Here is a 27,483-nt window from a genome sequence, read left to right on the forward strand (position 1 = left end):
CATGGCAAGTGGTTTACTTCACTCTTAAAGTGCACTTATCCTTAAACTGAAACAACCATATTGCTATCACTCGACAGAGAAACCTGAGAAAGCAGTGAAAGCACATGCCACTCCTGGAACAGAGCTGAAAGCAACTTCTTCAAACCACTGTGGTCAACTAGGAACTGTTCTGGAAGCCCAAGAGACCTTGGGAGTGCCTTTAACCAGCTTTGGCTGGTATACTAGCTGCAGTATCTGGATAGCGTGGTGACTGCAGCCCATGCACTGGTAACTTCAAGACTGCATTTCTGCAATGTGCTCTATATGGGGCTGCCTTTGGGAAGAGCTACCGAGTGCAGAATGAAGCAGCTAATATCCCAACCCAAACACTGAGCTCCAGTTCAAAATTTTGTCATTTTATGCAAACACCGGACACATTTTATTAATTTTACCTGGAGGAGTGCTGTTCATCTGTGTTACAGAGGCCCAACTGCTCTCAACCAAAGTAAAGCACTTAAGTGTCTTCATCAGGCATCCTTGCTTTTAACTTTCAGGCACCTCATGAAGACTCTGCTATGCCAACAGGCCTCTGCTGTTGTTTACTATTTTTTTTTTGTAGGCATTTTAATCATTGTTCTGTGCTGCTTTCAACGTTTTTAATGTTCTTATATTTCCGCACACCAACCTGATATTTTAGCAGAAGGCAGTACAGAAACACTTGCGCAAATAAATAAGGGAAAACCAGAGTAACTATCACTTGCTTTTGTTGCTGGTAGAATTCAGACAAGTGCCTCCCCAAAGTCTTGTACTATCTGTTCTATTACAGAGTGACAGAACTTGGCCATTTTAATATAAAATTGCGGCAATCCATCCTAATAGCTGATCATACAAAAACAAATGGTTTATTCCATTGCTGCCAAGTCAACAACAAATTCAAAAATATTCTATCCTGTAAGAGCTACAAACGAGATCAAAATCAGTAAAATAACATTGTAGCATGTAGTTAGGTGGAATTGAATCTTGTAACAGATGTGACCAAAATATTACCCAACACTTTTTCTAATTAATAGCCATACAATACCTGAGTATCTGCTGTGTATTTGCACCTTCACTGTTTCCTGATTGTTCAAAAATTCAGCCGTTTCAAAGAAATTGTATATGTCTTTTTCTATGTCTTCCACAGAGCTTGCTTTGTTCATCTTGGTACACAAGGATTTCTCTTTCTGATTGTCTTTTGATGCATTTTCATCATCCTGAATTAACATTGTGTCCTCTGCTTGGTCCTCTGCCACAGATTTTGACCAAGCCTCATTTTCTACCTTATCAGTATTATTGCATGATTGAAAGTCTACATCCGATTGACTCTTCTCTTCTTCCATGCTCTCTTCATTTGCTGGGATACTATCCTCTACTGCAATAACAGGCTCTTTTAACTCTTCATGTAGTAAATCCATCAAACAACGCAAAAATTCCTGTGCATCCTGAAATTTAAAATGGTAGGTACAGCATTGTGCTTTATTCAGATGAGTACTCCAATGGTGCTAGCCATTCAATAATGCTAAAAACAACTTTCAATCAGCTCTTTGGGTTTACAGCAGTGATTCCAAATCCCACAAACCCCGGATCACTTGAAAATTGCTGATCGTTTTGGCAGACCAGTTAATCATTTCTCTGCCTGTTGTAGCAAGTGTAATGCATTATGCTACATCCTGTATTACTTTTATTTTTATTGCTTCTTCTTCTTATATTTTATTTTATTACAAAATAAAAGCTCCTAGTTCCCTATTGTGGTCTGCAGCTGGATTTAAACTGTTCTAAATTTTCACATTACACTTTATGGATTGTATCCAATGCTGCACCTGCAGAATTCTGCTTGTGCAATGAGACTTCCTGTTCCTCTCTCCACATAGCTCCAAAGTCTGCTCTGGAAACTCCTCTGGAGCACATTCTGAGGGTGTGTGATGGGCAGCAGGGGAGATGAGGGGAAGTTCCATCGCTCATGCAGGCGTCTGCTGCAGTAGCAGAACAGCGACGTTGGATATGACTGTGTAATTTTGGACCTAGGCAGAATTTTATCAACTACTCTTATTCATAAATCAAGAAGGGGAAAAAACAGCATGGATTGTAAACATCATCTAGCAGCTAGCAAAGAAACCCGAAGTGAAATGTATTATTTTACCTGCAATTTCCATTTCTTTGAACCTTGCAACTTTACTAAATAACATTTTCCTGTAGTATGTATAGAGGAAGCCTTAAGAAAAGCTTACCTGCTGAGAATAGCCTCGAAATGTTGGATTAACTGTTTTAATTCCTTGAAACAAATTTGTGGGGACAACTGCTCCAGGTCTGGAAGAAAAAAATATTTAAGTGCATTTACAACTTTTCAAATGGTTGAAATGTTTCATTTACTAGTACAGTATTCAAATTGCAATAGTTTTTAAACCAACAAATCAAAATATCAAGAGGTTTCTAAAACTGCCTTTGGATACAAAATCTGAATTTCATCTCTCAGCATCCTATGACATTATAGGCCTATTCTCACCTTTCTTGATACTGTGATTGATTGGGTACACTGTTTGGGGTAGTATGGATGTCTCAATATGCCTTTCATGCATCATGAAATATTCCTTTCATGCATCCTTTCTTATTCCTTTCACACAAGACTGTACTCATTCATGTGTACATCTAATTCTGTACCAGACACATAACTTAAGAACAATCTAAGATAGACACAAATCTTGCTTGCTTGCCACAGTCTTTTATATTTTGAGTCAAACTATACCAAAGTAAACAATAAGAATTCTGTCAAGGAAACTGAGTTTCAATTAGAGGCATCTTTTTAGTTACTGCTGAAAGCTGTTTGGGGCACTAGATGTACCTTGTCTGACTTCATCAGATCAATTCTTATTTTATTATACAAGAGCTTCTTAAAATTCTACAACCCAGGTAATCCATTATGGATATTTATTGTTTCAATAGGTGATGCCCCAAACTAAAGACAGAAAAAAAAAATACAATGCACTCAAATTACGACCCATTTCAAACAGAGATCCTACATTATTCAATAACTCAGCCAAATTTATATGAACATGCTAATTGCTTACAGTAGGCCTTCCATTCAGGTGCTTGATTAATGTTATCGTAATTATAATTATTGTGGGATAATTTACATGTCATAACCTACTATGGAACTGAATAAGCAGATGTAAGATTGTCATTGGGAAGATGACTCCAAGTGTGTGCACATTATGAAAAATACAGTTCTACTTCATATGTTTTCTGCTAAACAATAATTGAAACTCTAAGATTTTATGTAGTTCACTAATTACAAAATATTCTACTGAAAATATATTTGTGAGAAGCTGATTTAGAAAAATTATGCCAGTACAGAAATAGCGCAATACCTGCTTTTATGCCAGAGTTCTGTCATCAGTTTGTAATAACTTCTGCAGATGGCTGGTTTCTTATCAGTACGAGCTAAACTCCCACAGTCAAGGAAAAACTGGGTTAATGGTGGGCTGGCAAGAAAGGGGAAAAGACCATTAGTTTTTTGAGACCGTGCTAAATATGTCAATATTACTTCAACCCCAGTTATATGGTACAGCTCTGCTCCTTTCTAGATAAGCTCCATTTTTCTAGTAAGAAACACTTTGATTCCATGATAGGGCTGATACCATCTTGCACCTTCAGCATCTGATTGCAACAGTAACATATCTGTTTAATACTATATTAATAAAATGAGATGCAGTGTAACAAAATGACCACACTGCTTCTACACCAATAAATATTGAAGAAAAAATAAAAGCCTTTTCTAAACTTTTGGTTTTAATCCTTCTCTTTACATTCATATCATCAAGAAATTGGATACACTTGAGTTAGCCAGAAAATCAGTGAAAACAGGAAAAGAGTCCTGCATTTCATAGGCTAGTTGAATAACTATGAGACGATCTGTAAAGTGAAAACTCATATTAATTTAACTTATGAGTTTGAGGGCCTTATGAAAGGGCATATGATCAGGACGTGCCTCCTGCATGTTCTATAGGCCATACAGCTTCTTGCTGATCTGGACTTTCTAACAACTGAAAAGCACACTGCCCTACAAAGAGGACTGTTTTTCTTACCAATTTGAAAGAGCTTGTAAGGCTGCATTCATGTAACAAGTGTTTCCAATATTTTTCAAGCCTGTCAGACCTGCAAATAATGAAAAACTGCTAAGCAAGCAAAAAAAAGGTTACAATATGTGTAGTAGGGAGTTTCTCACAGAGATTTAAAAGCAACATTTAACCTGTATATATACATAGTAGCTCAGAACTCAATGAGAGATATCCAAAATCAGGCATACTAAGCTAGATCTATTGAAATCAACAGACACAAGCCAATTAATTTCAGTGGGTCTGCTCTGGGTATGGCTTATTTGGCTATCATCCAATGAGACAACATCTGTGAAATTCAACTTCTACTCATTGCTCTTATAAATTGAATAAAAGCGTCTCCTCATTTCTCCTCACATTTTTATCTTGACGACTCTGGGGTTGCGGCGCTCATCTCGCTTTATTGGCCGAGGGAGCCGGCATACAGCTTCTGGGTCATGTGGCCAGCATGACTAAGCCACTTTTGGCAAACCAGAGCAACGCACGGAACACTGTTTACCTTCCCGCCAGAGCAGTACCTATTTATCTACTTGCACTTCGTGCTTTCGAACTGCTAGGTTGGCAGGAGCTGGGACCAAGCAACGGGAGCTCACCCCGTCACGGGGATTCGAACCGCTGACCTTCTGATCAGTAAGCCCTAGGCTCAGTGGTTTAACCCACAGCGCCACCTGCGTCTCTCCAAGACCTTTAGAAATGTCCAATTTCTCTCTCAACCCAGCTCCCTAGATGTCCAGCTGAACACCTACATTTCAACAGACAAAGCTTATTATCCAAATAGGTAACTAATTAGGGTCAGAAAACTGTGTGAAAGAAGAACATAAAAACACACATGAAACCACTGATGAGATAAAATTTCATTGAAATTATGAATATGGTACTAACAATTTATGAATATGGTACTAACAATTTGTGTCAACTAACAATATTTTGGTGAACTTTTCAGTTATATTACCTCTTGCCTTGAATTCATCCTCTTCATCTACTTGTACATCAAGGTCATCAAATGTTGCAATTAGAGGAATTTTCAGTGTAGGGATACTAGGTAACCTAATATCCTTTGGGAAAGATCAAGATACAAAGCATGAGAAGCCTTGTGTTGTTCCTGCAAATCTTACTTTTCTTTGTGTATCATTTAAAATCAGACTATGAACATTATTTATATCAAGTTCTAAAGCATGTTTTACATGCAAAGCCAAGAGTTTACTGACATGTATATGTCTTACCTCACCGTTTTGTATTCTAGTTTCATTATCCCATCAGCAACTCCATTCCCTTATTTCCCAAAAGTTTCTTGTTAATTCCATTCCTTTTCTTATATTGACATGTATATGTCAAAACTTTTTGAAATAACTTATTCAAGAGCATAGGTTTCTTATAGGAAGATAAGAAATATAAATGTTCCGAGGGCTAGTTGCTGAGACCACAAGTGGGGAGAGTGCTGATAAACTCAGGTCCTGCTCAAGGGCTATAGCCATCCGGTTGACTACTGCAGTAGCACTTAATGAAAGCAACCAAATTCAATTTTTCAATTTTACTTTAAAAATTAATCGTTATTATGAATGTCAGTATATTAAGGACATATTTTCATAATTCTTAAATGAAGTTTCCCAGCTGAGCTCGAGTTCCGTTTCTCAAGGTAGCGCTCAATGCTTTATGGCAAAGCACTTTCAAAACTCAGGGGAATTTCAAAAGCAATTTGTACTGTGTTCAATTTTTTAAAAAGTCAGAAATCCCAATGGGTATGAGCTGTGCCTAGAGCATGCTTGAAGTGGCTCGTTGGATCCCCATGAGTGATGCAACTGACCACATTATGAGTGATCATAAAGTATTAAAATATGCACATATTACACTATTAGTTTTCAAAATTAAAACACAGTAACAGTGTAATCCTATAAATGTTTACGCAAAAGTAAATCCCACAATTCAAAAGATCTTACTCCCTAGCAAACACCAATAGGACTGAACCCTAATAAGCATTTATATAGCACTCTGAAGTTTTTGAACCTCTTGAATATAGATTCTAAAATTAATTAAGCCTTTGGCATGGCTCACATGATGTGATAAGCCAAACCACTAACAAAGCTTGGCTACAGCTAGTGGTTAATGAAGAGAGAGCTTAACTATGGAACTGAGTTTGGATGACACAATAAGACTAAGCCAAACTTTGCTTAAATCAATGCAGGAGCAAAATGGGACTGTAGAAGAGCAAAGTGGTTACAAACTGCTCTGCAAAAGCCTGCATGCTTGTGTAGTTGCAGTAAACCATATTTGGCTTACACTGCCATGCAAACCATGTAAAATCATCAAGAATTTAGGACTCTAAAGATGCTAAAGCAAAATTGCTGTACTACAAGCTTTGTTAATAGCTTCCTTAAACACTATTTAAATAATCTATTGAATGTTTATGTGTAGAAGACTAAAAACCTGACTTCTTAATTGAAACATCTTATAAACCATACATAAACAACAACAAAAAATTTAAAATCCCATATAAAATCCCAGATAGTGAACTTGCCTAATTACCTGTATGATGTGAGACAGTCGAACATTTTGCATTGAAGAATGAGACTTCAGTTTTCTATCAAGAAACACTTCTTTGCTACATGCATAACACCAGACACGTAATGTGGTAAGGTTAACCGTTAGACAGTGATTTGTTTCCTAGAAAACAAATGCAACTACTAAATCTTTTTAATACAGTAAGACCAACTGTGAAGGAATTGGGTCTTGCTTGTATGGACTGTTGCATTTTACTTGTATGGAAATGCATATCTTTCTAGGCTTGGTTTAAACGTAATGTTTGCACAGACTGTTATAGGAATAACTAGCTACATCCTGACATTCTAAACTTAGGGCAATGAGAACTCCATTGTATACATGAGAGGCTGCACATCCATCACCTGCTTGCAGGAAAATAAAAAGCTCCAAACTGCTTTGAAACAGTAACCCAAAGGGAGGAGTTTATGATTGAGGAGGGGAGTTTATATATAGGAATACACAGCTGAGAAGTGGTGGCACCTGGAAAAAATGGGAGTGAGGGCACAGAAGAGACAAAATACATTTCTAGGTGGGCAAGAAAGAAAAATAACTGCAATAACAGCAATTCAGGTATGGAGCAGGGGGGAGCTCATCCCCCCCCCATGCTGCCTATGCAACTGGGAGGCAATGAGTTCAAGGTGGAACTCCACATGATACAGAAAAAGTAAAAAGTGTTTCCTGGGCTCCATGGAGACCACTTCAGCTCTTAACAGCAGAATGGTAAAAGAATGTGGTTGTGCTAGTTCTTCACGTTAAAGGTGTTTTGCAACTGCATGCTTCCTCTACATATCAACTTTCTTCCTTAAAATGAAACCCAAATACATTTGGGAAATACATTTTACTTAGAACAATGCCTTTGGCTTTTTATTCACAAACCAAATAGTATCCACTACTATTTTCAACAAAATTTATGAACAAAAACATTATTAAAACTCCAAAACTTGGATATAGTTGCTATTTACCCTGGTATAAAATACTAGCTGTTGCATCACATTTTCCTACACCAACTGCCAATAAATGTAAAAATAAGGTTATCATGAACAATACAGTTAAATGCTGGAATCTAAATTATGTATTCAGCCATTAAAGGTTCTGCTTATTAAACATGACATCATTGTTCATATTTGCCGAAATTAAGCAATTGTTTATTTTAAATTAAATCTAACTTCCCTGTTTATCAACCATCCATATAAGTAATCTCTGCACACCAGAAAGATTCAAAAGTTAAAGATGAGTTAACTTGTCAAAACGCTTAAGTATTTTTACATACATACCTCCGAATGTATGGTACTGTGATCTATATGAGATTCTCCACAACCAACATATGAGCATCTATTCTGTCAAACAAAACAGAATCATTAACAAAATGCAAAATACAGTAATGTAGTTGGCACATAATTCAGTTCTCAGCAGGAGCAATTCACAGTATGATACAAATGGGGCGGCACTTTATATTATCAGCTCAAGAGTAATTATCCCACTTCACCAAGAATGCTTCTTCTAAAACTTAGGGCAATGGAACATCGCCAAAAGCAGCTTTTGATGAGGCATGATGAGTTGCTGTTGAAACTATTAATGTAAAAAGGTACACAAAAGGGCTCCCTAGATTGGATTCAATCGACATAGTAATTCAGTATCAAAACTCTACTTGACGTTAATAATTCTACAGTGCAACCTTTCAGGCTAATTTCAATTCTCAGGTAAACATCTTTTACTGAGACTTGCATAAATTATTACCCATAGTTAAAGCTGCAAGAAATACAATTCAGAGCTGTAATGCTAAGTGTGCCAATGCTGTTAATAAGTGTTGCAGAGGTAACCACTGCTGGACTGCAGCCTAAAGTAACTTCAATTCAAATGGAAAGCTAAGAATTTGGAAGCAGAGTAAGACATTTAAACGCACAAACTGAAGCAACTTTTCCTTTATAATAGTGGTTTTCAATCAGTGTGCCATGGCACCCTGGGGTGCCTTGAATGGTCAGGGGTGCCGCGGGCAACACTAGCCTCTGTCCCTCTTTCCTCTGATGCCCTCTTGCATCTCTGCCTCCCAAAGGCTTGCACAGTTGTTTGTTGCAGCAGCCCTGGCTACAAGCTCCCCAAGAGAATGGTGCCTCTGGGGCTGGCCAGGGGCTGCTTCCCAGGCCCCAGTGGGGCAGTGGGAAGAGGCACCTCTCTTCTGGGGGGGGGCAGCTTAAAGACCAGGGACGGCTGCTGCAGCTGCCCAGAGGACTCCCAAGGAGAGGGGAGAAGAGAGGAGGCTGAGGAACACTCCACAAGGTGTTCAAAAAAGGGTGAGGGGCTGCTGGCTCTTCAGGTAGGGGGTGACGTAATGGGGCTCCTGAGCCCCAAGGGGTGCAACAGAAATAATGTAGTTGGTCAAGGGAGCTGTGGACCCAAAAAGGTTCAAAACCTCTGCTTTATAAGAATGAAGTGTTGCATCCAATGCTCACTCAGCTGTTGGTAAGGCTTCCCTTAGTGGAACAGGGAAGAAAGCTATTTTCACACACATGCTGCCTCTCCCAAACCTCCTCTGAAGGGTTCCCCAACTCTTAGGAACAGATTTAGTGGGGGGGGGGGGAGGCTGCATGGAGGAGGACAAATCACTAAAAAGTGCTTCTTCCCATTCTGCTGATGAAGGCTTACTGTCAGCTGAGTGGTGACATTAGATACAACCAAAAACAAAAATTAGATATTGTGCAGCATATCTAGTCAATAATGTAGCAAATGTAGCTATTCATCCTTCACATAATGCCTTAAATAAGGTTAAATAAGATGCTTATTGGAACAACTAGAACACCATTAAGATGGATTGTATAACCTACATTATGAAACCTTTATTATTATGCAGAACACAGAGCTCTAACGGTTTTCAGTGCAAGAAAGTCTAGAATTACAAGAGCTAGTGCAATGGAATGTCTTGCTTTCTCAAGCCCTTATAAATCATGTTCATTCAATTTGGTGGATCTACAAGTAGTTCAAACAAGAAAATTTACATAATTATGGCAATGCTTTGTAGATTACAAAAACAGTGAACACGATTAGTAATTAGGCATTTTAAAATAAATTCAGCACACCAGAAATCAACAGCAAGCAGTAGGTTGCTGGGGCTCCTTTCTGAATCTAAAGAAAAGCATCCACACAAAAGGCGGGGACGGTGTCCAGTGACTTAAGTGGCACTTCTTATGCAGGAACAACTACAGAGTTTAATGATTATATGGCAGAAAGCTGGCAACTAACTTATAGCATACCAAACATTTATGATTAGAATTTTTTCTAAAGTGAAAATAGCCGGTGAGCTTTTACCAAGAACATTTATTTATTTATTAAGTGTTTGCCAGTTTTTTCACCTATCACTCCCATTTTGTCAGCCAACTGCATTCTCCAAAAAGGGATTTTATTTTAACAAAACAGCATTTTTATTTAACAAAATGCAAAATTTTATATACAGTGTCCCAGCCAAAATTATCTTTGCAACATGTTTTTCTCAAAAGGGCATGCATGGAGGTTGTTTAGCATACTTGCTCAATTATGGTATTCAGTGTGAACTGAAAGTTTAGGGTAGAATTGAAATCCAACATGGGGTTCTGCGGCCAGAACACTGGACTTGTACTCACAATTGCTAAGTTCGAAGCACAGCCCAAATATAGTTTCAAAGGTGGCCTTTGTTAGGGGAACAACCTATAACTCACAAGGACACACTGCAGAGGACACTTGAAGAATCCACTCCACAAACACAGTTCCCACTACAATCCAGCCAAGCCTAGTGGCATGTGAATACTGCTCTCACCATTGAATTATCAGTTTTAAACTTAAGGTTCTATTAAAAACCTCTTTCCTGTTGCATATAATAAATGGAATTTCATCTTACCTCTAAGCATGCCCAAAGATTTGGTCCCTTCACTTTACAGTCCTGGCAAGTGCCCTATTAAAAGCAGAGAGTGATGTGGTTAGTTAATAAAATTAGTCAGAGAGGAGCAAAAAGGCAAAAAGCCCTATTCTCATATTATAAAGTCTAAATATTTATCTGTGCATTACTTAAGAGAATCTGCAATTTTTAAATGTTTACTCACACAAAAATTCTGTTTCTACAAAATCAGCTGCTGTTCCACATCTTTGGTGCCACTGATACAGGTTACTCTCTATTACCCCTGCTATATAGCCATATAAAAAGGACTATAGAAAGCATGCTCAAAAGTAAACACAACTAGGTTAGTTTGGACCTAGTCACAGGAAAGTGTGTAGGACTACAATTTAAAAATAGAATGTTTAAGCCTGTATTACATGTCTCCCAATCTTAAACTCTTTATCTGTTTGTTTTGTACCACAGAAAAACTTTAATAAAAATTAATTTAAAAAAATAATAATTAGCAACTGCTTCAACATCCCATGTCCACTTAGGCACATAAATATATGATACCTTAACTCCTACCTAAATAGATTAGCTTAAAAGGCTTCTTCCTGTGGTTATTCATTTAATGATTATGCTAGCCACCCTGGGATCCTTTTAGAGGAAGGCAGGATATAATAAAATATTATTAATAAAACAAGCATGCTGCCTGTTGTAACACCTAGCACTAAAACGTATTGCACAATTCAAGGCAAAGATCATTACTTCAAAAATAAGTCCATGTTAATCCATCAAGGAATATACTCAGCAGAAACTCACATGTGACTTGTGTATTAAGTCTTCCTTGGTTATTTCACCAACAGACTCCAAATGCGAACAATCATTGCTTAGCGCTGACATTTTAATAGTGGTCTCTTCCAAATTCAGGTTGTATCTACATCTTGAAAGGGAAACATAGTGATTGTACTGTGAGACCATGCAAAAAGGCTTTAGTAAAGGCGAAACCACATCATTACGACTTATGCTAACATTAAAAAATGAATGTGAAATAACAAAACAAAATACAGTGGTACCTTGGTTTACGAACTTAATACGTTCCGGAAGTCTGTTCTTAAACCGAAACCATTCTTAAACCGAAGCACGCTTCCTCTAATGAGGCCTCCCGCCGCTGGTGCCCTTCCACCGTTCGGATTCCGTTCTTAGACCGAGGTAAATTTCTCAAACCAGGACACTTTCTGGTTTTGCGGAGTTTGTAAACCAAATCGTTCTTAAACCGGACTGTTCTTAAACTGAGGTACCACTGTATTGAGGGAAGTGGTACTGGTGCTATCCAGATGACAGATAAGAACATAAGAAAAGCCTGCTGAGTCAGGCCATTGGCTCATCTAGTCCAGCATCCTGCTCTCACAGTGGCCAACAAGATGCTTATGGGAAGTCTGAAAGCAAGACCTGAGTGTAGGTCCTATTCTAATTTACACTAAAACCAATAGGTGGTATCCAAGTCATGCTCCTCCAATGAAGGGAGGCATCCAACAGTGGAATGGGGTGGGAGGCAATTTTTGGTAATTCATTTTATCCCAAACAGCCTTTGGTGTGACTGTTACAATCTAATCCAGAAACTCTCCTAACCCTCTGGAGCAGATTGGGGGGATGGAAAAGGCAGAATCACTCAAAATTGCCTCTGCTGACAGATATATTCTGACAGTAGAGGGAGACCAACTGGATACAACCCAGTTCAATCCCTGCTTCCCTAAACAGACCAAAGGATTATTTCACAACTTCCTGCTATACACCACGGCATCTAATATAATTCTGAAAGACATGTTTAATGATGCAAAGGCTGATATTAAAAATTCATTTGAAACAGGATGTCACATTGTGAGGGGTATCGTAAAAGGTGCTGAGTTAACCAGTGTATATTTAATAGATTTAAACATCCAAATGCCAAATAATCACAGAAGCTAGTTTTCAAATCATTTGAGAAAACAGCAAATATTTGTTATTTCTTTAACAAAGGAAAAAATGGCGAAGGAGATTGCAACCCAATCTAAATAATTTAGTGAGTAGAAAGATCAGGTATCAAAAGGAAATTTGACAACTTGCATCCTGAGAACCATAAGAGCTTTGCCCCCTCAAATTATTTGCTACTTACTAGAAATAAACTTTATTTAGACTGCTGTATGACAACCAATAATGTTACATGAAGCCTCCCAACAATTGTAATTTATTATTTTCATCATATAAACAGGATCTACCCAGAATATAAAACAGAAAATGTAGAGCATAAATTATTGTAGTTATGGTCGTGATACATAATTTCTCTCTTCCAAGCTTACAATGATAAAGATCTATAATTTTTTTGTATGTTTACAATGGGTTGCAAACATATAACCTTGACACAGAAACTATTATCAATAATGGTCTCTTTTACTTCATAATATTGTTGTTTCTGGATTATTCTTAACATTCTATGAGATGTCTTTGTCTCTTGGCAATTTCACAAACTCAGAGATATTCAACTCCTAATTACTATTAAAATGCTAACCGTGTGTTATGTTTAATACCCAATAACCCAACTGTTGTTCTCTTGACATTTTTGGACTAACAGAATATATCATTTCATCTTTTCCAAATATATGTCCTCTTAATGAGAGAGCGAGAGAGCGCGCACATATGCATTCAGTCCATTTTCAGATTTTAAAAAGATATCCATTGTATTCAGCAGAAAATCCAATGCACAGTATGTTCAGAGGTGTTCATAAGGGATGATTTCATTATCTCATATTAATATTCCTTTCATTTTACAAAACTGCAGTTAAAAACTCAGAAGAAAAACTAGGAAGGATCAACTATAATTTATTTCCTTCTTGAGGACATTTATCCAAGCTGATTTCTTCCTACTCTTTTTCCAAAAAGAGCTCACTCATATAAAATAGAGTTTGCATTAAATTCTACAAATGCCACAATAACAACAATATTTATTCCAAGTGCTTATGTATATAACATTAAGTGGAAACAGAAGTTTCTTAAATACAATCTATTTCATGCTGTCTGAGTCCTCCCTTTGCATCCTTTAAGAATATTAAAAGAAAGAATTTGCTGTCCCGCAGCATATTCTGCAGATTGATCTTTTTGCAGCAGAACTGCTGTCCCTGCACTACTGCAAACTGCAGTGGAGTTTGTCAACCATGCTTTCTCTCTATGATGCTCTGCAGCACAGAATAGATGTCCCAATTATTTATTAAATGCAGCATCTGAACTATAAGGTCAGGTACAGTATGATATATGAGAAAAAGTATCATTCCTTTCTCTTTTCCTCTCCTCTCCTCCCCACCCCAACACAAACACACATTTTCTTAATGGCCCTTAAATAGTAATGTCAAATTTTTCCTAATTTGCCCCTTCTTCCAGATTACAATGTTCCCTAGGGCATAGTAGCACATATTATGTCAAGACTGCCTAGCTTTATAAAAAGAGAACAGAAGCCTACATTTTGCTTTTGTTTTTAAGTTTTGCTCCAACAACGTATCTATTTTAAGGCACTCCAGCACTTTTGAGATTCACAAATCGAACATCACATAGCAACATGATAACCCTTAAAAAGAAAGCTACTTATATCTGGATCTAACACACAGGCATAGCTTTTATTCACTTTCCAAGGTGGGAGAAATACCTGGGTGCTGGTTAGTTTGGAAGTCACTTTCTGTGACCTGGAAGCCCCTTTCTCCCTTACTACAACTATACAGGGTTAGAGGGGTCATTCATAGAATTGTAGAGTTGGAAGGGACCCCAAGGGTCATCTAGTACAACCCTCTGCAATACAGGAATCTCAACTTGAGCATCCATGACAGATGCCCATCCAAGCTCTGCTTAAAAACCTCCAAGGAAGGACAGTCCACCATCTCTTGTGGGAGTCTGTTCCACTGTCAAACAGGCTTTTGCTGTCACAGAAAGTTCTTCCTGATGTTTAGTCAAAATCTCCTTTCTTGTAACTTGAAGCCATTAGTTCAAGTCCTACCCTCGGGAACAGGAGAAAACAAACTTTTTCCATCTTCCGTGTGCTGGCCTTTTAGATATTTGAAGATGGCTATCAGACCTCCTCTGGGGCTCCTCTTCACCTGGCTAACATACCAAATTCCCTCCACTGTTTCTCATAAGGCTTGATTTCCACACCCTCAATCACCTTGGCCACCCTCATCTGCACACATTCCAGCTTGTCAACATCCTTCTTAAATTGTGGTGCCCAGAACGGGACACAATATTCCTGACCGAGGGAGAACAGAGAGGGACTATGACTTCCCTGGATCAAGACACTGAGCTTCTGTTGATACAGCATAGGATAGCATTGGCATTTTGTTCTCGAAAGGACCCCTCTGTACATGCTCGCATGCCATTCCTTCATTTTCACTCCCTTAAGATCCAAGACTTATTTCAGACTCAAAACCTGCTGGCAGTGGAAAAATAATTCCAGGACCAATCCTTGGCTTACAGCTAAGGAGTGTGCAGGTGTGTAATGTTAATAAAAAAAATCGAGGCTACAGAAAGAAAGAAAAAAAGAAAGAAAGAAAGAAAGAAAGAAAGAAAGAAAGAAAGAAAGAAAGAAAGAAAGAAAGAGGGATGGGGAATAAACATATCTCGAAAATGGGACTTCAGTTCTCCACCACCTCTAACAGGGGTGGAAGCATCGATAAACCGACGGAGAGGCCCCAGTCCTCAAGACTGCAACCCTATACGCTTTTACCTCAGGTGAAATAAACCCCACTCAACCGAATGGGGTTCACTTCTTCAGGAAGCTTAAAAGACTTGGTTCTTCCGCGAAAGCAGCCCAGGCGGATGGATACCTTCCAGGCCAACTTGCGAGGCCGCTTTCCTCGCATCCCAACGCCAATTCCCGCCCTCCCGCTTCATTATAACGGCCGCTGCGCCCTCGCCCTTTTCTCCTCACCTGCCTCCCACACGGCCAACCTCGCCAAGAGATGGAGGTCCGAGAGAGGCAGGCGGATCCGCCGCCTTCCGCTTTTTTCCGCCTCTCTCTCTCTCTCTCACTGGGCCGCAGCCTTCCGCACCGCTCCAAGCCGGGCTGTCACTCGCAATGGGCCCCGTACCAAGATGGCAGCGCTCGCTTTCACTGGTGTGGAGAGATGGCTGAGAGGAGGAGGAGAAAAAGGAGGAGCGATGTTGCCCTAAACAAAGAGGGCGGCGGTCGACTCACCTTCTTTTGCGCGTGCGCGCCTTCAAGAGCACGCTGTTCGTTAAAGGTGGGTGGGGAAATAGGGACCATAGAGATAAGAAGGGAGGTGAAAGGGATAAGTGGGTTTTTGCGGTGGGAAGTGGACGTTCCGAACTGCTTTGTCCTTTTGAATGTTGTGGAGAAAATTCGAACAGGGCTTGACGCCTGAGGTGTGGCGAAAACACGTGGTTCTGTTTAGGCAAAGATTTGTGGGGAAGGTGCGTCCTGGTTTCTTCGTGGTTTTTTTCTTCCCTTTGACTTCGGAAAGAGGTTGCTGCCCGTTTTCCTTCTCGGCAAACTAATGGGCCATAGACGTAAAAAAATTCTAATATTAATTCTCTTCCCACACCGCACACACAAAATTGTTATAGGTGTGTGGGTGTTAAATGCCTGAGCTTAGTGATTGTTATAATTTTATTAAGTTTAGAGGTTCTAGAACCGGGAAATAGAGTGACTTATGTGTGTTTAAGATAATTCATGTGTGCATTTGTCCTGTGTGCTAGACACTTCTAATCATTTAATGAGCATTTATGCTGGGCAAATTTCCTAAGTTGTTTATTAGATACATCTTAATCCTAGGAAATCAACAGGAGTTGAAAGGTAATGGAGTCATCCTAATTTCCTTTGCAGTGATGGCCTGGGGATAAATGAGCCATTAGCACTTTGGCCATTTTTAAAAAAGGCAGAGGCAAGGAAAGCTTAAGAGGAACAGGGTGATGCAAGCGAGTTATGGGTCAGAGAGCACAGCTTCTTGCTCTTGGGCTGCAATGATGCAGTCCAGAGAGGAACAGAAACCTCTTGGGGAGGAATGCTGTGGACTCCTCCATGTAGAATTTAGGTTGCATATATAAACAATATAAAGACACCACTGTGTCCTCTGTGCCTCATTGTTCCAAAGGACCCTGGTTTGCACGCTTGGTACCCCTGGAATCTCGCATCGCTCAGAGATTGAGGTGGCATATAACAACATTTAAAAGTGCACAGCAGCTGCATGCATGTCGATGGATGGAGAGTGTGAGGCTCTAGCCCATTTGGGCTGGGGTAAAGTCATAAGGTAGTAATTCCAAATTGATTTTCCCTTGAGATATGTATCACATTGAACTGCGTTGGGCTTACCTTTGAGGAGACACATATAGGATTTAAATGAATTGCCCTTTTTCTGTAAGCAGGTTTTTTATTTTTTGCTAGAAATTAAAACCAGCCTTAGGTGCTGGTTCATTTCCACGGCTTTTTAAATCCCGAAGAGTGACAGAAATACCAACTGCTCCTAGGAGATAATGGAGAAATCTACAAGTTTATAATTGCAGTATTTTGACAGCAGCAAGTCTCTTGCCACCCAGTAAATTTTCATGTGTAAAAATAATAGAATGGTTTTTAAACTGTTGCAGCTTGGGATAGTGGCTTATGACAAGCCTGCCATGTGGCCCAGTCTTATTAATACTGCAGGTTGGAAAGAACACTTGTAACCTCCGTATCGTCATCTCCAATTTCAGATAGGGTGCATCAGAGGTTAACAGATCATCACGGTAACACTTTTTATAAAGGTGCGCATAATGGTCACCTACCAGATGCATTTCGTTAATGGCAAGTTGTTAAATCGGTCCTTAAAAAGCTAGAAATTCTATATCCCTGCCTTACCTGCAATTGGTTGTGTCGCTCACACAGGTCTTATGTATACCGGAGCTTAAACCTTGCAGCGTTCAATGGGGTTTATGCCCCAACTAAGGCTGCATGAGATCATAGCCTTAGAGTGATGGCAGCACGCCCTGTTTGCAAATGAATGGAAGCACAATGCGCCAGCAGCTCCCGCAAAGCACGCGGCGAAAATAAACCTGCTAAGATTTTCCCCTCCCTGCCTTACTCAACTGAATGGTGATGCGTTGGCTCTTGGCACCCTAATGAAGAGGGAAACCTTCCCTCCCCCCCAAAAAAAAATTGATCCGGAAGCAAGAGGAGGCACATATTACTCTACAATTTCCTCTCTATGATCTCTTTCAAACCCCACCCCCGCCCCACTTTTGGGCAGCAGGAATCGCAGCTGGTGCAAAGGAGGAACCGGGTCGCTTCGCGCTTGTGTCTGCGGTGCAGCCCCGAGAAGCCGCCAGGTCTGGTTTCGGTTCCTTTTTTTCGTTATTGTTCCGTGGAGGCGGTTTGTTTGGTCCTCCAGGGTGAGAAGAGCTGCTTCCAACCCAATCCTAGCAGGTGGGGAGGCCGTGACCCTCTTGGCTGAGCCCCACCCTTGCTGGGGCTCAAGGAAAAATCTGGGCCAAAAATACGGGGTTGGTCTTGTGATCTTGTATCAAAGAGCTTATATATAATATACAGTAGTAATGAATCAGGGTGCAATAAGAGGCAGCCATGGGGTGGTATGGTATTGTGGGGATAAGGGATGCCCAAATGGGCCTGTGAAGGTTTTGGATAACATGACAGAGTAGGACATTATAACAGGATAGCTCAGTCGCAGGATCCTTTAGAAGCCATTCTGTGAGTTAACTGCAATATATTACTCTACTGTTCTCTACAAACATTGTCATGTCATCTGCTTTCCCCCCACCCTTGCAGTTATGCAAGCTGGATATGGAAAAAATAAATTTTCAATTTAGGTTTTAAATACTTATTGTAATGTTAAGAACTATGTCTCTTCCCCCTCTTAATGGCGATACATGTTAAAATAACAATAATTAGAAATCCAAAGTAACAGACTGAAATCTGTCTTGGCTCAGTACCATAAATAGCACCCCCCTCCCACCGTCAGATATGAGTTATGGGAAATTCCACTGTCATCCATTCAAATTATTACTATTACTATTATTATGATGATGTGGTTTGATGGTACCTTCCACTTTAAAACATTTCTCCACTTTTTTGTTTTTCTGCCTAGAAACATTTACTCTTATTCATCTTTGTATTTTGTGTGTGTGTGTGTAAGCTTGTTAAAAACCTTTGTGTGGAGATAAGCTGCTTTGCAGGCTTTTCAAAATCTTTTGCACAGTTTTCTTTTTTTAAGTGCTCCAAATATCTCTAGTTAACTCACAGGTCAGCCAAGTGGCAATTATAAATCTTAGGAGTAATCTTTCTGTTTTTCTGTGTTGTGCTTTGTATTTTTACAAAGATAAAAAATAAAAAAAGAATAACACACTGGAAAACTCCATAGTTTTCTCAGTACTCAGAGCTGTTCATTAGCACTGAAATCTTATTCACATCTGCCCAAGGTAAGTCTTACTGAGTTTTTAATAGACTTTACTTTTAGATAAGTGTGTATAGAATTGCAGTATTGGGCTGCAAACCTTGCCTCACTTAGGAGTAAGGCCCACTGACTTTGATGGGGCTTGCTTTTGAGTAGACACAGTTAGGATATTGCTGTTACTATTTACAGGAAAATGGAAGGGTGTGTACCTTTTACTTTCTCCATGACATTCACTGTTCCACTGCAAACTACATTTGTTATTTGTACCATTGGAACTCTGGATGGAAGGAAGCCACTGAGTTAACTTCACAAAGCGTGAGGTGTACAGTCCAATATTTGTCTCTCATTGGCAGCCTATAACCAACATCGTCTGCAAGTAATATTGTTATGACTTAGTGTCACTCAATGATGCTGTGGGAAAGAAGGAGCCATGTCAGAAGACGCTTCTAGTGAGACACGTTTATCTTTGAAGACAGCAGCTTTAAGAGTATTTGATCTTCCTCTTTCCTGGTATTCTTCTCTAACCCAGGTAACCCTTGCATTTCTTTATTTTAGTTTGTAGTGCTTTTTGAAGCTAACATCTAACAGTGTTTTATATAATGTGCTTTTATGTAATATGTATTTGGTTAAGATGGTTTATGTAAAATTATTGTTGAACGTAGCATTAAAAAAAAATATGGCTGTGGATTCCAGTAGACTTCATTCTGTTACATGTACTGGACTGCAGAGGCTGCTGTGAAGGCTTTGCAGTGCCATACATCTCAATTGTAGAGTGATTACAACCAGTACTGCCTATCTTGTTTTTTCTGTTTTGCGTCCAAGTGCATTATTTGATGTATTGTCTAGCCAGTTTCTAATTATTTTCTGCCTTTCAGTGTAAAGTTTTTTTATTGAGCTCACTGATATGAATAAACAAAAAACCCTTAAGAGTAATGTGGGTAGTATATGGCTAAGTCATATTCAGAGCAGACCTGTTGAAATCGCAGGAGAGAGATTAGTGGCAATTTTAATTGCTTGATTTCAGCAGGTCTCTTGTAGTACAATACAATTTAGTCAGATATCACCCTTTGTTGGCAGTTTTAATACTTATAAAATAGGGACTACCTCTTAAGAATATCTTGCTAATAACCACACCCTATGTGTATGTTTTCTTGCTAAGGCAAGTCACAGAAGGCTTTAGATAGTATTTTGTTTTTTTAGATTTCTACAAATTTAATCATGTTGCTGTCAATTTTGTCCCAATATATGAGATGAGCATTTACAGAGTGTTGATACTTCCAATATTTAGCATTATCTGCAGAATCAGGAAGACAGAAATAATCTAGAGCAGGCTTTTACTGTGGTTGGTGGTGGATAGGACATACAACATCTGTTTCTAAAGCAGGGTAGGGTGGAGCCCCGACTGCAAGAAACACTGCTGCACTATAAGAGGAGGTGGAGTAGTGAAAAGCAACAGAACAAAAATAGACAGCGTTGGACAGAATTTTGCTACATTGATGTCAATGTGCTCCACTCCAGAAGTGGAAAGACTGCTCTATCATTTGTCTCAATGACAAAAACAACAACAACCTCTGCTAGTTCCATTAACTAGCAAAAACCTTAATGTATAATGTATCTCTGTACAATATGAACAGAGAGCCTGAAAGTTTGTATATAAACACATATTAGGAGTGTGATCCAGAGGGTCATTTTGTGCAGATAGAACTTATATATAATGCAAGCATAGTGACATTTGTCCAGTAACAGGCAAACCACATGTAGCCACAGAATGCTTTGTGAGAATGTCTGTGTTGCACACAGGAAAACTACTGAAAGGGTTGGAAATTCACTGTCTTGAGCAGCACACTTTGCTTGTGTTGAAGTTCTGCACAAGTACAGCAGATTGCTTGCTGCTGAACTAATAGAAACCATGCCCAGTCCTCTGGTGACCACAACCCTGGTACCCGTTTTCCCTGAGCACCTGTTGGTTGGGAGAAGGTGCCACAACTACTCCTGTATCCTTAGATCAATTGAGGAAGAGAAAAAATCAGTGGAGAGTAGAAATCACATCAGATTCTGCTATTTTCTTTTAAATAATGAGGCATGTGTGGGCGACACATTCGGCAGTGGCTGTAGTGTTATGTCTGGTGCAAATAAATAATGTGATTGCTAATACATTTGTTCATAAAGTTCATCACAGTGTACTGATTCTTAGTTGATTCCAGGCTACATATTATAATGAGATGCCAGGTGAATCTACTAGTGGAAACCTTTAGAAATGTCTCTAAATGGTTACATAGCAAAACATAGAATATGATTAATTATAGAGTAGGACTAATATAGTTAAACAAATGCTGTAATGAGCATGCCTTGTTCTAAAAGTAGCTAATGTTGGGCACATCCAGTTCTGCTTCCAGTAATTATCAGCTTACCACTCAAATTCCTGAAAAGAATCTGGGAGCAAAAGAAGACATTCACTTTAACTTGTGGGCAAGTTTTCTCTAGGCCTTTGGATTTGCTAGTGGGAATCCAAAGGCCAGTGGTCAAAATGTAGAAATACAGCATCCAATATAACTGTCAAAATAAATGCAAACGCACACTTTCTCAAAGTTAACATAAAAGTATAGAATTTTAGCCTATTGTGTGTTGTTGTTGTTGTTGTTATATTTTACAGAAGTTATTTAAGATTTATACACAATAAATTGCACAGAGTTTCTTTGATTGGTGTAGTGTTCAGATTTCAAATGTTAACTTAATTCAATTTTGATGCAATGGGTTTATTTTTTTCTCCTTCTGTAGAACATATGATATAACTTACTTTTTAAAATATGTGTTTTAAGGTCAAGGTTTCCCCAGGTCTCAAGAAGTTATTTGTAATAACAGCAGTGGGTGCAGTGTCTGTGCTTTTTCTTGCCCATCACTTCAAAAGAAAGCGTGGGAAGAAAACCAGGAATGTATCTCCATGGGAGCCAGGCCACGTCGTGTTAGACTATATAAAAACACCTGCATCAGAGAAAGGTAGGTGACACAATGTCTAAGGAAAGCCAAGATTCTGTACACACCGGGGAGGAAGCCTCATTGAACACAGTGGGGCTTACTTCTGAGCACGCCTATGTAGACTTGCACTGGCCAGAAGTACATGGAAATAAGTTGGAAAAATTGGGGCTTATTGCCAAGCAAGCATCTTGGGACTGGGGTAGAGGTTTTTGTTTGTTTTAAGTTCCTCAGCTTGGTTTCCCACTGAAACATGTACTATATGCATGCAACAGTGTGTGTGTACCACAACACTTTCCTTAACAAATCCCTAAACTGCCTCTTTATCACTTAGATATATTTTTTAAAAACCAAAATAAACAGTTGGGCGGCTTAGCATAGCCCTGATTGGTCTGCAAGGAGATGGACACGTGTAGCACCTTTTCCCGCAGCAGCAGGTCCAGTATAAACCTGCCTGCAGACTTCCTTTTTGTTTTCCCATCCTCAAGCCTTGCTGACTACAAAGTGCACGCGCTTATCCTTCCTTATAGAAAGCAATAGTTGAGAGCTTAGTGATTCACAGCTTATACATTGTACAGCATTAATAGCATTCTAGAATGTTACATTACTTTCAAAATGATAATTTTAAGAGTTACTTGAAAAGAAGGAGTTATCCCATCTTAAAAAGTTATTCCTCGAATACAACAGAAAATTAGATAGTTGTTGTTCAATGAAAACCCTCTGTGATCATGCAAGTGACACTTGCTTCAATGGGGGTTACTCCCAGGTAAGTCTGCATAGGTCTGTTGCTTTGATTGTATTATCTTCCTCTTCAGGTTCCAGTTGTTCCAGCAGCAGACAAAATCTAACACTTTCATTGAGTTCAGCCAAAGAAAAAGGTTCTCAATCCTATATCAATGCAAATGGAGGCCTCTTCAGTAAATATTCGGGTTCAGTACAGAGTTTGGCTTCGGTAAGCATACCTTATTATTTTCATGTAGTTTGCTGATAAGCTGTTGAATGGTGATTTTTTTTTTCTTCTATTAACTTGCATAGGGGCAGGAAAGAGGCTCTCTTCCTTTATCAGTGCTCCTCTAGAATGTGTGCCATTTTTATGCTGAATCTCACCTTGCTTTTCCTCCTGTACAAAATGAACCTTAAAAGCACCTGGCCTGAAAACCCTTGGGCTTATTTGTCTAGCACGTTTCTTACCTAGGGGCACTTCTATGTTATTGTCATACAAATTGCCCACAAAACTATGGGGGCATCTAGTGGTTACATTTTTTTAACTTATCCCCAGACTGAAAGACTGCCCTTCCGGAAAGCCATGTGAGCTAAGCATCCCTAATCTGACACCTGTCCATCTTCTTTAAATTAGGTCCAAAGTGCTGCATCCTGTCCTAGCTGTGCTTGTGTCAATTCTAGTTCCTGGGACAAAGCAGATGAAGATGATATAAAGCTGGTCAATGTTCCAGTAACTACTCCAGAAAACTTATACTTAATGGGTAAGTGAGCAGATTCCTTAGATGTAGCATTTCTTGCTGCTATTTTTAAAAGTTTCTAAGTTCAGGATTGTTTGCTATTACAAAAATAGTGTTACTTTCTTTCAAGGGCATGATGACACTTGTATTTAACAACTGTTAAAGATATTTGTTGCCTTAAGTCCTCTATAGGCCATATAACATATCTGTCTGTTTTGCTGCAGAGTGGCTGGGGCAGCCCAGCCAGATGGGCAGGGAGTAATAATAATAATAATAATAATAATAATGCATGAACACAAAGCCTGCCACATGCAGGGATCTGGAACAGAAAGAGCATGTGGTGTGTAGTCTCTGTAGACGACAAAAGTTTTAGAAACTAATAGAAGCATGAAACCTTCCTCATCTACAGTGTTGCTACATCTATTCACAATATGTTTGCTTATTGATTATTAAAAGAATGTGTGGCTTCGCTTGGAACAATTGAGTTGGAAGGACTCAAAAGCTGTCTAATCCATGGGGCAGCCCAGCTGCCTTCTAAATCCGGCCCGTGGATGGTCCGGGAATCAGCGTGTTTTTACATGAGTAGAATGTGTCCTTTTATTTAAAATGCATCTCTGGGTTATTTGTGGGGCATAGGAATTCATTCATTTCCCCCCCTTCAAAATATAGTCTGGCGCCCCCACAAGGTCTGAGGGAGAGTGGAACGGCCCCCTGCTGAAAAAGTTTGCTGACCTCTGATCTAATTCATTCCCCTCTCACAATGCAGCATTCCTCCTGATCAGTCAATGAAGTACATGGCTTGCTCAGCTAGAGTGCCAGTTCATTGGACTGATTTATTTGGCAGGCACCTTTCTACAAAAGGTTCAAGTGTCGAGCCATTGCTGCCTGGTACAAGGGAAGGCAAACTGAAAATCTGATACAGGGTTGTTGCATTAGTAAACATTTCTTTCAGGAATGGAACTATTTGAAGAAGCTCTTCGCCGATGGGAGCAGGCACTGACGTTTCGTAACAGGCAAGCGGAAGATGAAGCCAACTGTAGCGCCGTCAAACTTGGAGCAGGTGATGCTATTGCAGAAGAAAGTGTAGAAGTAAGTAAATGAGTTGCTGTTCCTTCAGATAATTTGTTTCCCCTGTTTCTGGTTAAAATTCCAAAGTATACTCCAGCTTCTAGCAAAGAAGCTAAAATTATTCAAGAGAACCTGGATAACACCAAGATTGCAGGTTCGATCCCTGTAAAGGACAGCTACATATTCCTGCATTGCAGGGGGTTAGACTAGATGATCCTCAGGGACCCTTCCAACTCTTATGATGCTGAGGAACTCTGTGAGCCTCTTGAATGCCTGCAATATGAGCAACTGCTTCCCCAGTGACCTATTTCTTCTTCAGTGCCTTTCTTCCTTCAAAAGTTTTCAATATATCATAGTACCGTATTGGCCCGAATATAAGCTGCACCCGAATATAAGATGCACCTTTAAAATTCAAGGGGGGAAAAACAACGATACCCGAATATAAACCTCTCCCTTAAAATTCTACAGGCACTCATACCCGTTCCATTTTACTGTATGTCTGTTTCAGCAGCGATACCGTAAAAGCCCATTTTTGTAAGGTCATGAATTTAAGCCGCACTTTAACTTTTCACGGTCGGAATTTGGAAAAAAAGTGAGGCTTATATTCAGGCCAATACAGTACTATTAAAATCAAAATTTACACAAAACTGTCTCAAAATTATCTCATTGCAAATCCTGGCTAGGATGAACTGGCATGGCCTTAATAGGATAACATTAGAAGATGATCCCTATATTCTTTTATCCCCTACTTTGGCCATCTAAGCATGCTGCACACTGAGTCTACATTGGTTGGACCCTCTTCCATTAGTTAGTTAACTTTTAAAGTGTTTGCCTATTCTCTCGAAGTACCAATCTGCCTTTCGCTTTGCTTCTTTAATTGGGCCTGGGATTTGGGGAGGTGTTTGCCGCCTAAGTGGAAGCACAAGAAAAGCAATTTACTCCTGACCCACGAAGATGGGAAGCAGCAGACTGGCAGCTACCTTGCTGAGGCAGATGACATAGTTTGTAGTTCTTTCTCCATGGACTTCCTCCCTGGCCAGAGTTAGAGAAGACAGGTGGGGTAGAGGCAGAGATAAGAACAAAATTTGCACAACTAGCCAACTTCACAAGGCAGTTATTTGCACAGTGATCTTTATATGTCCAGTGATGGAAACCCTAAGTATTTTGTTGCTGAAAGGCATGAATTCCACACATACATTAAATTCTCTTTTTGTACCCAGTTGCAAACATGTTTATGTGGAAGTTCCAGGGTGGGGTATCTGAAGTATATGTACATAGAATTGCACCTTTAGTTTTTCTGAAGTGAGCTTCTTGAAGTAAGCATGCTGCTTAGAGTCCAGCTTTCCTAATCTTAATAGGTTAGTTGCTGTTCTAGGTAATGTTTTCAGCTCCTGCTGATTTTTGCATGTGGCACAGTATAAATATTTGATATAAATAATAACCAAAAAAGTGTTTGTTGATCCTTGCACATCTCAGAATCTCCATGAGCTGCATAAAATATTGGTGACAGAACGTATTTGCCCTCTGCAACTTCTGTTTTGCAGGATATCATTAGTGCTGAATTCATTCATAAGCTTGAATCCTTGCTCCAAAGAGCTTATCGTCTTCAGGAAGAATTTGAGGCTTCTCTTGGGGCATCTGATCCTGCTTCCTTTGCCAATGATATTGGTGAGTTTGTCTTGGGTTTAAACTTGCGTGTTTCTTGATAATATATGACTGCTAGTCTTGAAAACTTATTGGGACATGGTGAAGAGGCAGAAATAGGGGAATGAGAAATTAGTTGTGATTCGAGTTGCTCCTCTTGTACAAAGGATCAGTTCCACAAAGCTGGTTTAGCTGCCGGCTAATAGTAGTAGCACAAGGAGCCTGTAAAGTGATTTGTTAATCCGCATGTCTACATATTTGGACTGAATTTAGACCCAGAGTCCCTGATGTAAAGGGTGCTCTTGCATTTGGCTAGAAAGCACAGTAATGATCAGCGAGACATGAAAGTAGAGCTTTGCGGGGTGATGAGGATAGTTCTTATGTATTGTGCAAGAATACATAGCAAAGCAGAATGTGGCTACTTTGCTAACTCTGTATTGTAAGCTAGGTCTGATAAAGCAGTTTGCCTGCCCTTGGCCACATCAGCATGTGCGAATAGGTAAAAGGATAACATCTTTGAACTTGCTTGCAAGTCAGACTTGTACCGTGCTGGCATTTTCAACTTCAATTTTTGAAGTACTTCTGTACAACTGACTGCAGTGGCAGGAAGAGACTTGCTGGTAGTCTGTTATAATAAATCACTCTGCCCCAAAATGAACCCTTTCTTCCACAACTTTAGAAGACTGAGATTGCTTAGTGCCAGTCTGTTGTTTCTGTAAAAAGCAAGGTTGCATGGAGCTATTGAGAACAAATGAAACTGCATTATATTGAGTCACACAGTTGGTCCATCTAGCTCATTGCTGTCTGCACTCACTGCCAGCACCTCAGAGGACATTCATAGTTCTATCTGTACTAAGGACCTTCTTCATGAAAGCTGATGCTCTACCACCATGGCATATCTCAGTTAGAATCATAGAATCATAGAGTTGGAAGAGACCACAAGGGCCATCGAGTCCAACCCCCTGCCAAGCAGGAAGTTAAAACCTAAAAAATATCAAAGTTAGTATTTGGATGCCAGGATGATCATGAATCATGCCTAGAAGCTTTGTATGTTTTCCATGATAACAGCTGTAAACTTGAAATACAAATTGCTTCATTGTGTGATATATGTAGATAATGCAGAAAACTTTGGAATTGGGGGACACCAAATATATTTTAAGAAGATAAAATACTGCTGTATCTCAGAATAACAGATTTACTGAAGGATGTGTGATTATGAAAGTTGAAGTGTGTCTATGAGTGTGAGGTGAGACTGTCAGTTTGCATTTCATAGTGCAGAAAGTATTGATCTGATGTGTAGAGATCTTTCCTATTCTGCTTAATTCACAAGGCTTCTGGAAGCTTCTCTGTGTGAAAGAAGCAAGCAGAAGGTTCATGATGTTTGGGTTATACCTTCAGAGAAGCTG

The 27,483-nt window shown here is 39.5% G+C and overlaps 2 protein-coding genes across 9 annotated transcripts in view; one reads left to right on the top strand and one right to left on the bottom strand.

Moving 5' to 3' along the window:
- The window catches only part of USP33 (ubiquitin specific peptidase 33), a 33,358-nt gene extending 17,737 nt beyond the window's left edge, over positions 1-15,621 (bottom strand). For 4 of the 5 annotated variants that reach the window (XM_081914638.1, XM_081914637.1, XM_081914636.1 and 1 more), the window contains exons 1-10: positions 15,461-15,621; positions 11,335-11,455; positions 10,537-10,590; positions 7,943-8,005; positions 6,654-6,791; positions 5,083-5,185; positions 4,101-4,170; positions 3,384-3,497; positions 2,247-2,325; positions 1,061-1,460 (exon numbers count right to left, since the gene is read on the bottom strand). In XM_081914638.1, the coding sequence (XP_081770764.1) occupies positions 1,061-1,460; positions 2,247-2,325; positions 3,384-3,497; positions 4,101-4,170; positions 5,083-5,185; positions 6,654-6,791; positions 7,943-8,005; positions 10,537-10,590; positions 11,335-11,415 (1,102 nt within the window). In that variant the 5' untranslated portion in view covers positions 11,416-11,455; positions 15,461-15,621. Of the gene's footprint in view, positions 1-1,060; positions 1,461-2,246; positions 2,326-3,383; positions 3,498-4,100; positions 4,171-5,082; positions 5,186-6,653; positions 6,792-7,942; positions 8,006-10,536; positions 10,591-11,334; positions 11,456-15,460 lie in introns of those variants that run through there. The other variant, XM_081914639.1, reaches the window with a different exon arrangement.
- A 53-nt stretch (positions 15,622-15,674) lies between these two features.
- The window catches only part of MIGA1 (mitoguardin 1), a 37,735-nt gene continuing 25,926 nt past the window's right edge, over positions 15,675-27,483 (top strand). The window contains exons 1-8 of one of the 4 annotated variants that reach the window (XM_081914661.1): positions 17,758-17,850; positions 18,858-18,957; positions 19,286-19,461; positions 21,752-21,929; positions 22,721-22,857; positions 23,263-23,389; positions 24,318-24,454; positions 25,978-26,101. In XM_081914661.1, coding sequence (XP_081770787.1) covers positions 19,363-19,461; positions 21,752-21,929; positions 22,721-22,857; positions 23,263-23,389; positions 24,318-24,454; positions 25,978-26,101 — 802 coding nt within the window. In that variant the 5' untranslated portion in view covers positions 17,758-17,850; positions 18,858-18,957; positions 19,286-19,362. Of the gene's footprint in view, positions 15,774-17,731; positions 17,851-17,928; positions 17,948-18,857; positions 18,958-19,285; positions 19,462-21,751; positions 21,930-22,720; positions 22,858-23,262; positions 23,390-24,317; positions 24,455-25,977; positions 26,102-27,483 lie in introns of those variants that run through there. The other 3 variants (XM_081914662.1, XM_081914660.1, XM_081914663.1) reach the window with 3 other exon arrangements.

Source organism: Podarcis melisellensis (assembly GCF_964234715.1).
Source record: "Podarcis melisellensis genome assembly, chromosome: 6".
In the NCBI taxonomy this organism is placed as follows: Eukaryota; Metazoa; Chordata; class Lepidosauria; order Squamata; family Lacertidae; genus Podarcis; species Podarcis melisellensis.